Here is a 12833-nt window from a genome sequence, read left to right as displayed (position 1 = left end):
TGAGAATCGATTTTATCATCATCATCATTGTATGAATTGTATCATTACACTTATATCTTCAAGATGAAAATATCCTTACCGCAGAAGTGAAAGTACTGACAAAACTGTTGTATTCTGCTGACGTAGGATCTCTCAACGCGTCTGAGAGCTCGAGGTCATTTAACCGAACCGACAAGTTGATCGTACTGTGAGCTGCGTCAGGCGGTACCGGGGGCGCTGTATATTAAAGATGAAAACATAATTTCAATATGTAAATATGAATATATATATATATATATATATATATATCCTTCTCTTTATCTATAACATATCAATGTAATCGAATTCTATAACTTATAGGTAATAACTACAATGTAGAACTGATAATCATAAGGATCGAAACAAGAAATGCTCATAAAGAGAATAAATATGTATCTACCAACTCCTATATTGTGGTCACGTATGCTCTCCTGGCGACACGAATACTTTGTCCTGTTAATTGTTCTGTGCTCTTGACTTATTTCTGAAACAGACCAAAAAAAAAAAAAAAAAAAAAAAAACGCCCGCAAACATATAACCTCCTTGACTAGGAAGATTTGACATAGCCATGGCAGCCTTTAGGTTACTTCACCACTTGTATTTTGTGTCCACAATATCTACCCATGTCACAGATATAGAGTTTAAACGTTTCATTTCTTTTTTTATTTCAATAGTATCTGCCTGTCTTTAAGGTCAAGCATACTCACCTGGGGTCGGCAAAGTCGACGTTGTAGTTGTTGTTGTTGAGCCAGTCTCTAGAGAGGAAAACAGAGGAAAAATTCGTATCAAAGGACAGTGTTGCATTAAACATAATCAAAACGGGTTATTGAGAGAAGGTTAAAGTGAAATATTCGTTGAGACAAACATACATGAACGCTTTCATTTTCATTTAAGCATAATGAAAAGATCACATGGTTTGCTCCTTTCTGAAGGCAAGGGCCATAATATCACCCTCACAGAATGCCGTCAGCAATAAATTATTGAATATATGTCTATTCTCCAATGAAAGGAAAATAAAATCCGTGCGATATTTTTCTTATGGATTCCTTATATTATTTTTCTTGTGACTTCACGAATTGTTGTTGGTTTTCTAAAATAAATTATTCATAGCGGTACCAAACCTTTAAAAATTCAGAACTTTGGAAATCATTGTCCGATTTTCTTCAAACCTCTTTTGACCTGTTGTACCAAAATTTCTGCATTCAAGCAATTGCCATTTGTATTTTCATTCCATTTCCCTTTACAGGATAAAGTAGAAAGTTCAGGCATCAATTGCACGTATGCTTTTAAACCTTTTGATCTGCAAATATTTCTTTTCACGAGATGATAAATAAAAAATTAAATATTAAATCTGACTTCTCAGAGTCAATAGACTTATTAGTCTTAAGTAAAAGAGAAATCCCCAAATTCCCATCCCTTCTTGATTATGACTTGTTTATTTTTTTTATTTTCGATTTGTAAATATGCAACTTCATTTATGTTAGAGTATTCATGAAAAAGGCTATTATAGTATATAAGACTCAAAACCAATGGGCCAAATCAGTTCAAAATCAGATTTAACAAAAATCACTTTCTACAGGATATTGTGCCGCTTCGATGACTTATTGAATTATGAATTGATTTGTATTATGAACATGGAATTCAGATATATCTACCACTCATAATTCGTCTTTTTTAATTTCACCTTAAAATGAAGATGAGACTCTGAGATAATATATGATGACCGTCACAGCAGAAATCAATATGATATAGTAATCTGAATATTTAGCTTGAAACGCATCCATGCGTGTATATACAGACACCTGTGTGTCTGTCTGTTTCACATAAGCGATCTTGGCTCTGAAGAATATTCGAAAGGTAAAAATTTTAACAAATATGAATGTAAAGCAATAAGAGGGGAAAAAAAACAGTTGAAGATCTGCACGAATGTTGTTGTACACGGCTTTTTTTTTTTTTGTTTTGTTTTTTAAACAAAAGAAAGGGGACCGGGGTTTGTGATTCGATGTGTTTAGGCAATTTCACTTACGTGTAAGGACCAATCCCAGGACGAGGGCGACGATTATGGCGACAATGACAAAAAATGTCAAGAAAATGAGGGCGTATGCGATTCCCTGCCGCGTCTTGACATTTTTAGTGTCGTAGGCGTCTGTATGACCACCTGCAAGAGGTGATCCAAAGCGATAAGGAGACTCCCGCCCTTCCCGGCCGCTCGCTATGAACCTTGGCTTGACGGAGTCTCGAGAACTTGAACTGTCACCAGCTACATATGCAATCCCGTTGCTCCGACGTCCATTGCTGCCCAAGTTCCAATTCGGATAGACCCCGTCGTCGCCATAGCTCACATAGCCGCGGTTACTCAGGCCATAACTGCGGTTACCCAGGCCGTAACCGCGGCCATATCGATCCTTAGAAGAAAAAATAGATTTAGACACAGCCTTAATATCACCCACACTTAATAGACCAATGCCTTCTTATCATGTTGCATTGATTTTACTGTTGTCAGAATGCTGCAGTCTCGAAACATATCAACTTTGTAGCCAACTATTCAGGTGCAAATGATAAGCAATATTGGCATCGATGTTGTATGTCCATTTATTTCTTGCTTCCAGCTTAATAAGCGTGAAACTTTCAATTTTAAAGTAAACTAACTGTTGCTGTCATTTTTCGCACTTTGCCCTTTGCATCAATTTCTACACGAAAAAATTGTTGTATTTTTATTTCACACAGCCCTCGAATACCTGCTCATAAGACCCTAATCATCTGTTTGAAAATCGACAAACGCTCCACCACCAATATTATTTGTAAAATGCAATATGTTTCATATTACAACTAGTGTCTTTCATGCGCGAAGGTCATTTTCTGGCATTTCGATCGAGTAAAGTTCAAAGGAAAAAAAGTCAATACAAGCTTCAAATAACATCATTCGACAAAGAATGTACATTTTGTACATGACTGTATTGTATGTGAATATGCGTATACATTAATTATACATATAAGACGTATAATATGTGATATATATATATATATATATATATATATATATATGAAGGGTTTGTTCCATTTTTGAAGATTTTGAAGTACTGTCTCTGTCATAAAGTACAAAATAATACCTTTTAAATGATATATCGGTCACGACATATAAAGGTACACATTTGAAGTTATGGTCAAAAGAAGCAAAAATTTTCTTATTATTCTCTTTATTTTTCTTGACCTTTAATCGCAAATATCTCCATTTGGCAAATATGGACTTATCGGTTTTTGCGAACAAACTCTTCATATATATATATATATATATATATATATGTATATACATGTATATATTTATACATACATTTTTCATTAATGTGTAGATTATAGACAGCAGGTCTAATAACGAAACGAAACATTTAAAGGGGATCGCAGACGAAATCAAAACCGGCCATCAGAAAGAGCAGAAATTCTGTTGCCTCTTCAAAACGTTGCAATTTCAGTAGGTTTTCACCCAAAACCCAAAGTGATTTCTTTTTACTTCTTCGTTTTTAGATGCACAATTGGTGTAACTCTTTTGAGTTTTATCATGGTATAATACAGAACGAATACATAAAAAGATACTCTAGTTAAAACAGGAATTACAAGATTAGTCAGAATGACAAATAAGAGTCAATGTCGTCTACTTTTTTCATTTAATTGGTCATTTTCTTGCGAGTTTGCATCATTTACGGCTTCACTGTGCCTTACTATCTTCAACAGTTGCGGTGCACTCCAATTAATTGACTCTTCAGTTGTTAATAAGGTTGATGTTGTTTAATATCATGTGACACGCGATCTGAATATAGCTGTTTCGCGTTTATACAAATTATGAATAATAACCAACATAATTAAGGCATGGAAATCTTAATCCAAAAATGGTATACCGGTCGAGTCAATGGAGAAACCGTCATTTCTCAACTTGTTTTCTTGGAATAAAGATGCCCCGTTGTAAACAAAGGCGGAAATAACATAGGGGCGCGGCCACAGAGCCATGAACAAGGACCAAGAGGTCCTCTGCGTCACAAAGGGCACAGAGGCCAATAAAGCGGATGTATCCGGCAAGGAATAGTCCAACATGTCCCCAAGAGGGAGGCTATCCTCCAAAGATCAACGACGAGGCTGACGAAGAAGACCTTGTCGAATAGCTGGGGGAAAAATTCCGTAGTCTTGGACTTCTTGGTCGCAGCCGATCCTCAACTAACCAGCGGAAAGGCAGTAACTGACCCTCGGCGTGCACGTGATTTGCTCGTACAGCTCGCTCCACTCCCTCAGAACTGACCAGCTGCACGGATGTTGACAGTATCGACACATTCTTGCCAGTAAAACACCCGTATTATATATGCTCGTAGAGAGCCTGCAGATGACATGCGATTCCGGTGCATACAAAGCACATATCTACAGGCAACCTACGTACTTCAGGCCCCTGTTACTGGTGTTCTGAGTGGACCTCTGCAAGTCCCTCGCAACTCAAGTGGAATACGTTTTTAACAAATGTTGACTGCGGAATATCGGACTTGCGTTCGCACCTCGGGGCAACTTCGGGCGAGATAAATGGTTATAGGTGCTGTCAGGTGTGGGCCATCTGCCTTCGGGCAGCAAAAATTGCTCCCCGCAGGTGGCACGCAAGGCTTGTCAGGAAAGGTGTGACAAGCCCTTGAACGTGCTCAGAACTTGTAACGGGTAAGTTACGGACAATTACCCGCAGAGGTCCATGCAGAACTACAGTAGGAGGCCCGAGGCACCTCGCAGACAACTCCCAAGCAAGTAACAAGCAGTTGTAAAACGGGTACTTCGCAGTGCCCGCATGCCGCCCGTAACTAAGACGGCTCGTTATCGGAGCTCTCACGCGCCATCCACCAAGCGCCTGACACGCAGGTCACACAGAATACACTCGAGGAACTAGCACAGATCCTTGTCCGCCCACAGAATCTGCTAGAAAATCCTTACACGCAACAAGCCCGCGTACCTTGCCCGGAAAGGTGTGACAGAGCCTTTATTGGCGATTATTGTATTTCGGAGCATTTTTTTTCGTTTGTTCTTTTTTTTTTTTTTTTTTTTTTTGTTAGAGAGAGAAAGGGGGGGGGTAGTGTACTCTCTTAACCTACCACAAGCCCCGTTTTAACAGACCTTAGTAACCCTGACAAAGTCAGGACAGCGTTTGGAGAACAAAATCTGCAAAGGGGATGTGTCCACTGATGCAACTACCCCGCCCCCCCCCCCCCGGCAAGCACCGCCTATTGTTCTAGATTGTTTACGTCTAGTAAACAAAACGTGGCTACGTTCACTGATCTAGATCAGTGGTTATGATCCATACACGTGATCGGCGCGCAGCGTGTCAATCGTACTCTGTCTGCAATGTTGCGCAAGCGTCTTGAATACGTCAAAGGAATGTTGCCTCCGTTGTGTCCTAGTAGAAGGTTTGTCTAGATAATGTCAGGGTAAAATGTCGGGGTAATTGTACTAGCTGGCTATGGTAGAATTTGGCAAAAGTTGTTTCGCCAACGTCGGAGCAATATTTTGACTGGACCATTTTAACAAACAGGGGGAAAATAAAATTAACATCCCGACGCTATTCGGGCGTTGTCGCCGTTACTCTGCTTTGAAAAGCTCTGTAAAAACGGAGCTTTAGATTACCCCCAAAGGCTGCCTGAAATTGAGCTGTTCCTAGACAGGACGAGTGTTGATGGACTGTGAAGTGGGTCTGGCCTCAGTCTTCTTTCTTAATGTACATCCTTGGGCTAAGCTAAGAATCCATGATTGTTTGACTGGGGAAACAACACAATATAGACTATAAAGCGGAAATAGGTTGGGCAATCACTAGGAACTATTTATTTATTCCCTCATATTTGAACAGGGTACTCCCCTCAGTTTCTCAACTGCTTTCCAGGGAAGCCCTGTGTACATATACATGATAAAACACTGGATTACAATAAACTTCATTAAAAAAAATCACATACAAGTATAACACATATACACAAAACAATACACGCTTAAAAAGATACTAGATCATGGAGACTGACATAGAACGTAAACTAAATTCAGCATAAACAAAGTGTATAAAAAAAAAACTGTGTAATTACTGTTATGACACACCAAAAATAAAATTGAGTTTAGAATACCATAAAAGGGGTTAGTGAAACCAAAAACAAAAGTAATTAGAAATAATATAAACAGTTTAAAAAATGTTAAAACAATCAATGAATAACCATTGTATCATAATAAGTGACGGCATAATTTTCTATATCTTTCAAAAGAGGTTTTGTAGGAGTTTGCGGACCGAACAAACTTGGTCAAAATTCAAATCTTTAACTTCAATCTTAATTTCGTTGATATCTATCTGTCTTTTCGTGAATACCATGTAATTTGTTTTCTTTGCATTAAGAACAAGTTTATTACAGTCCGACCAATCAAAAAATTTCAGAAATTCTTTATTAAGATCATTTTGAAGTACAACTGGATCTCTACCCTTCATGAACATACTGGTGTAGTCCGCAAACATTATCAATTGCAAAGAATCTGAAACATCACACATATCATTTATATATAACAAAGAAAGCAAAGGACCAAGGATAGATCCTTGTGGCACACCATATCTTATTGTCATCATATCAGATTCAATATCATCATACACAACATATTGCTTTCTTTAACTTAAATAGCTATCAAACCATTGTAGGTTCACTCCTCTTACACCGTACAAATTAAACTTTTGCAATAAAATTGAATGGTTTAATGAATCAAAGGCCTTACTCAAATCTAAAAAAAGACCAATCATTATTTCTTTATCATCAAAAGTGTCAGCGACCTTGTGTATAAATTCAACAATGGCAAGAGATGTAGAATGTCCAGTTCGGAAGCCAAATTGCTTATTACTAATCATATTGCACTTTTCCAAAAAAAAACCAGATAAACGATTATACACACAGTTTTCTAATATCTTTGAGAAAAGAGGAAGAATAGATATAGGGCAATAATTACTAAATTCTTCTTTTGACCCTCCCTTGTAAATTGGAATGACCTTAGCAATTTTCATTTGATCCGGAACAATGCCCGATGTAAAAGATAAATTAATAATTGAACTCAGTGGATAACATAAAATATGAATAACTTTTTTCAATATCATAACATCTACAATATCAAAACCAGGACTCTTATTATTCTTGAATTTAGAAACAATGTCAATAACTTCTTTTGGGGTACATGGCAAAAAGAAAAGAGTAGATTGGTTTTTGTTGACATACCGCAAAAAATTACCAGTACCTCGACGTTTTGCGGCTAAACTTGGACCAACATTGATAAAAAAAAAAATCATTAAAAATGTTACTTATTGCATACTCTTAATTCAGTGACAATACTGTTATTGCACTTGGTTGAGGTTGGTAAAGTTTTCTTTGACCGAGAGCCTAGTATCCCATGTATGATATTCCATGTAATCTTCATATTTCCTGCAGCACCTTCAAATTTCTTTGCAAATACAATCTTTAGCTTCTTTAATTTTCTGAGTCACTTTATTTCTCAATATCTTATACTTATCATACATATCTTTACTATATTTTTTCTTACATCTTTTATACAAACAATATTTCTTATTACATAATTTTCTTAATGATTTATCAAACCATGGCTTATTTCTAAACTTCTTTTTCAGGACTCTTGTAGTTGAAAAACACAAATTAGAAATATACATAAACTTTTCAAAAAAAGCATCATAAGATACATTTACATCATTATCATAAACATTCCAACGAGAATTCTGCATCTCAGTAATAAAACGAGCAATATTTTCTTCATTCATAACACGTTTCATCTTAATATCAGGCTTCTCATTTTGGCGTAAAGATACAATGGATATTGCAAAAATCGGGAAATTATTACTAATGTCTGCTACAATGACACCTGAGAAGACATCTTCAAGGTCATTTGTTAGAATGTTATCTATCAAAGTAGCTGAATTACTGGTGATGCGTGTTGGACTATGGATCAAAGGATAAATACAAGTTGTCATATAAATATCAAGAAAGTTATTTACATTCTCAGAAAATGAAACATGAAATAGATTTAAATTATAATCCCCTAGAAGATAAAATAATTTCTTTTCTTTACAACTCTCAAAATTTCTTCTAAAACATCATTAAATAATTGTACAGATTGATCAGGTGGATGTATACAACACCAACTATTATATTTTTATCAGTATTCTGTATCTCAACAAATACAGATTCCATGTACAAGGTATTTACATCTAAATCTGGCCTTTGTTTAAAATTCAGAATATTATTTATATATAATCCGACTCCTCTTTTTGTTTCTCTTCCTTTTGTAATAAAAACATAAATATCAATATCAAAAAATGAATCATTGCTTCTCAACCACGTTTCAGAAATACATATCACTGAAAGTTCCACATTCAATATATTAAGTAAGGTTAACATACCGTCAAAGTTTTTGTTTAAGCTTCGACAATTGCAATGAAAAATAGAGAACATATTTGATGACGCAATATTTTGATTATTGAATTCATTTGGGGAATAAAAGGAATGAAAAGGCTCAATTACATGGTCATCGCTGTGAATCGGAGATAAATATTCAGAAATTCTTTCAATATTGCACGAACTTAGTGATTGCTGATATCTTTCTATGTCAGTCATCATCAAACATTTCAATGCACACATGCACACTCACACGCACCATATACAAACAAATAAAAATGTAGGAAATTATAGATACATACAATCAAAACATACAAAAATATAGTTATAAAACAATAATCAAAATGGCATATTGGACCCTGGAGATAAATTCTTTTTGCTTATATATTAACCTTTTATGTATATTTCATATTGATAAATAGCACAAGTTAAAAAAATAATTCATATATATATATACCTGTAAATTATGAAATGTTGAAGCAATGCTATGTGCTTTTGCAGTAGATCAAGGTCTCTTTTCGAGTGGATCACCTTTTTCACCATCCCCCCAGCTTCTGTGGTCATTGAAACGTTAATCCGACCATCCATCGTCCAGGCATGCTTGATGTTGCTGTCGGGGGCCTTCATCTTGGAGAACGCCTCCCAGAGCAGAGCTCTCCTCAAGTCTGTCATTTTTCTTCAAACATGCTGATGCTTTTGTGCTTCCCTTTGACTTGAGCTTCTTCCTATTCCTGAAGAGCATCTGCCGGTACCTGAACGAGGACAGCTCACAATGATCGCTCTTGGCTTCTGTGGAGCGCTGTCACTTGGGGGCTTCTGGCGTCTGATGCGATGGCTCCTGTCGATTGCAGATAGGGGGAGGTCCACACCCATCACTTCCTTAGCGATGCGAAGAATGGTCTCGTCTGTGTTCTCGATGTTGCCCTGGTCAGCCTCAGGAACTCCAAAAAATCTGACAGAGTTTCGCCTTGAGTAATGTTCCTGATCATCAGTTTTGCTTTTCAGTCGGATCACCTCATTTGCATTTTGTTCTCTCTCCTTCCTAAGTTGGCTGATTTCCTTTTCTAAAGACTGGCATTTGCTTTCCAGGTCAAGTACCCTGCCCTCCTGTTGTTCCAGCCTACTGATCACCTCATTCATCCCGGCGTCGACTGCCTCCTGGACAGCTGTTTTGATCACATGGAGTACATCATTGTCCTGTAAAATTTCCTTTATCAGTGCTTTGGTGTTGCGGGTCGACATAATGGGCAAAAATTCGGCTTGATGAATGAATAGTTCAGTGCTATGTAGCTGGCAAGGAAGGCGGAAGAAGGCACAAACACAGGAACGATGATGTGGGACTGTAAGGCTATCTAGTCGATTCTCAGCAACTTGTCAGGATAAAAATGACGGTTAAAAGTCTCTAAATGTAGGAGATCCATTCACTTGGTATAGGTCTTAAAACAATATCCAGGTATTGTAGAGTCAGATGACGATGATTAAAATATGTAGTTCAGTTGAAAAAAGTAAAAAGAGAAGAAAATGGAAGAGAGAGTCTGAGAGAGTCCGATGGGTCCGATGAGTCGTTGTATGAGTCTCGCGCTCCCAATGTGGATTGCCCTGGCTGGGCGCTGTTAGTCTGGATTCATGCACGGTAAAGGGTAAAATGCATGCACATGGAAAAAGTAAGCACATGTTTCCATGTGCTTGCAAACACCACATTTCAGAATGAATAAAGACTAGCTGTGATAGTGGAATTTCTCATGAATAAATAATGAAGCATTCAAACCCTGGCCATTACTCAGGACCATTGTCAGGGTGTTAACCACATACTCCCATACACACCCATTGACCCCTGTGCAAAGTGAAAATTTTATACAGAGGGTTGAAAATAGAGCAATATCTGGAACCTAACTGTGAAATTAATCATGGATTTCATGAAACTGATTTATGCTTTCATATTTAAACCACCTCCAACAAAATTGTACACTATTCAGCTATCACTCATATCAATGACAGTGTTATCTAATATAGTTTTTGAATTATTAAAAATCAAAAGTGGGAAATGTTCTTTGAAACACCTAGTACTTCCCTGGTAAGAAAAGGACGTTGCAGGCACAAAGAGGGGGCTGTTGACTGCGTATCTGGTGTTGTAGTATACTGGGGATAATGATTATGAGTGGTTTTAGATAAACCGACACTCTGTCATTTAAAATCTTGTAAACCATTATATATTAGTGGAGCGGCATAGCTTGAAAAATTAGAGGAATTGTGCATTTTATGATAAAAGCACCAAATTTCGCACACATGTTGACAATGACATTTGAGATAAATTCAGATATTGGGCCATCGTAAATAGCGCCCTCAGCGGCCATGGCAGCCATTTTTCAAAATGGCCGCCATAAATGCCATTTTTCGTAAAAATTTACAAATTTCAGGAGGAAAAATCAATAAGGATTTGCAAACGAGTGGGAAATAACATTTAAAATAGATTTAAACATTGGGCCACAGCAAATTGCGCCCTCAACGGAAATGGCAGCCATTTTCAAAATGGCCGCCATAAATGCCATTTTTCGCAAAAAAAAAATAAGAATTTCAGAAGGGAAAACCAGTAAGATTTTGCAAACGAGTGGGAAATAACATTCAAATTAAGTTCAGATATTGGGCCATCGTAAATAGCGCCCTCAACGGCCATAGCAGCCATTTTTTTTCAAAATGGCCGCCATAAATGCCATTTTTCGTAAAAATGTACAAATTTCAGAAGGGAAAATCAATAAGATTTTGCAAATGTGTCGGAAATAGCATTGAAAATAAATTCAGATATTGGGCCATCGCAAATTGCGCCCTCAACGGCGATGACAGGGATTTTTAAAATGGCCGCCATAAATGCCAGTTTTCGTAAAATTTTAAAAATTTCAGAAGGGAAAATCAATAAGATTTTGCAAACGAGTGGAATATAACATTCAAAATAAATTTAGATATTGGGCCATCGCAAATTGTGCCCCCAATGGTCATGGCAGCCATTTTTTCAAAATGGTCGCCATAAATGCAATTTTTTCTCTGAATTTACTAATTCCACAAGAAAAGTCAATAAGATCTTGCACTCAATTCAAAAATTTCGTTTGAAATATATCTTGCGCCTATGTATTCCATTATTGTAAATAGCGCCCTCAATGGCCATTGCAGCCATTTTTCAAAATGACCACCATGGATTCCATTATTTTTTATTTCCTGATTTCACAAAAGGAAAAGTCAATAAGATTTTGCACACAATTTGAAAATCATGTTTGAAATAAATATTTGTATTAGATTATTATAATAAGTATTTGTATTAGATTATTATAATAAATATTTTTATTAGATTATTATAATACTGCCCTCAACGGCCATTGCCGCCATATTCCAAAATGGCTGCAATTGTCATAATCATTTTGTTTTAAAAAATGGTAATTTCAGAAAGAAAAGTCAACAAATGTGTACATAAATTGAAAATCATGTTTAAAATCAAACAATATATCCAGGGTGCACTAACTCTAGAAATTGTTCCTTCGCAAATTTTCAAGAAGAAAAAAATGCTAATAACGGTAATTGCAGCCATTTTCCAAAATGGCTGTCATAGATGCCATTTTTCTTTTATGAAGATGTCCTAATGCCGGAAGAAGACAATAAACATTTTTTTTTGCGCAAGTTGACAATTACATACAAAGAAGTTTAAACATTGAGCCATCATAAGCTGTGTTCTCAATGGCAATTTCAGCTATTTGTCAAAATGGCTACAATACACTCTTCTTTTTCTTTCTTTTTTTGAAAATTTGCTTAACTTTAGAAGGAGAAGACAGTAGAATACTCACAGAGACATTGTGTAATCTGAAATATGGTGTTAAAGAAATCATTTGAGGAACAACTAAAATAAACAAGGCAAATGCTTAGCGATTATATCTCACCAATGATGAATGCATATTTTTGGTGGCAAACATGAAAAATTTCCAAAAAAGAGTAATATGAATATCCAGGGATAATGGCGCCATGTATCAACTTTGACAGTAACACCATATCATTGAATATATGGGACTATATGACGTGTATCTATTCTAAAATGTAACTTCCTAAACATTCTTAAGACATTCTTAATGGCCTTTCATTTTTACGAAAAAAAAAACTTTATGCTATGCTTCCATAAAAACACATACATTTGATATCCATACTGTTAGCCGTCACACGCGAAATACTGCAATTAGAACTAAACTGAAAACATGAATTTAGAACTAACCCATCAATGAAACCTTTTTTTTTTTCAATTTAAATTTCTTTGAACACCAGATTGCATTAGATTTAATTGCTCTTTAGCAGTATTCTATTGCTTTCTCCTTCTGGAATAGGCAAATAAAAAAAAGGAGT

At 36.3% G+C, this 12833-nt stretch overlaps 1 protein-coding gene across 1 annotated transcript in view; it reads right to left on the bottom strand.

The window, feature by feature from the left end:
* LOC140231790 (uncharacterized) overlaps positions 1–9128 on the bottom strand; it is a 176157-nt gene extending 167029 nt beyond the window's left edge. Inside the window, exons 1-4 of the mRNA XM_072311946.1 lie at positions 8988–9128; positions 2045–2423; positions 726–773; positions 80–216 (exon numbers count right to left, since the gene is read on the bottom strand). Of these exons, the coding sequence (XP_072168047.1) occupies positions 80–216; positions 726–773; positions 2045–2423; positions 8988–9128 (705 nt within the window). The remainder of the gene's footprint in view (positions 1–79; positions 217–725; positions 774–2044; positions 2424–8987) is intronic.
* Positions 9129–12833: the final 3705 nt, after the last annotated feature.

This window comes from Diadema setosum, chromosome 8 (assembly GCF_964275005.1).
Source record: "Diadema setosum chromosome 8, eeDiaSeto1, whole genome shotgun sequence".
NCBI lineage: Eukaryota > Metazoa > Echinodermata > Echinoidea > Diadematoida > Diadematidae > Diadema > Diadema setosum.
The sequence above is the reverse complement of the archived record's forward strand: the minus strand, read 5'-3'. Positions and strand labels throughout refer to the sequence as shown.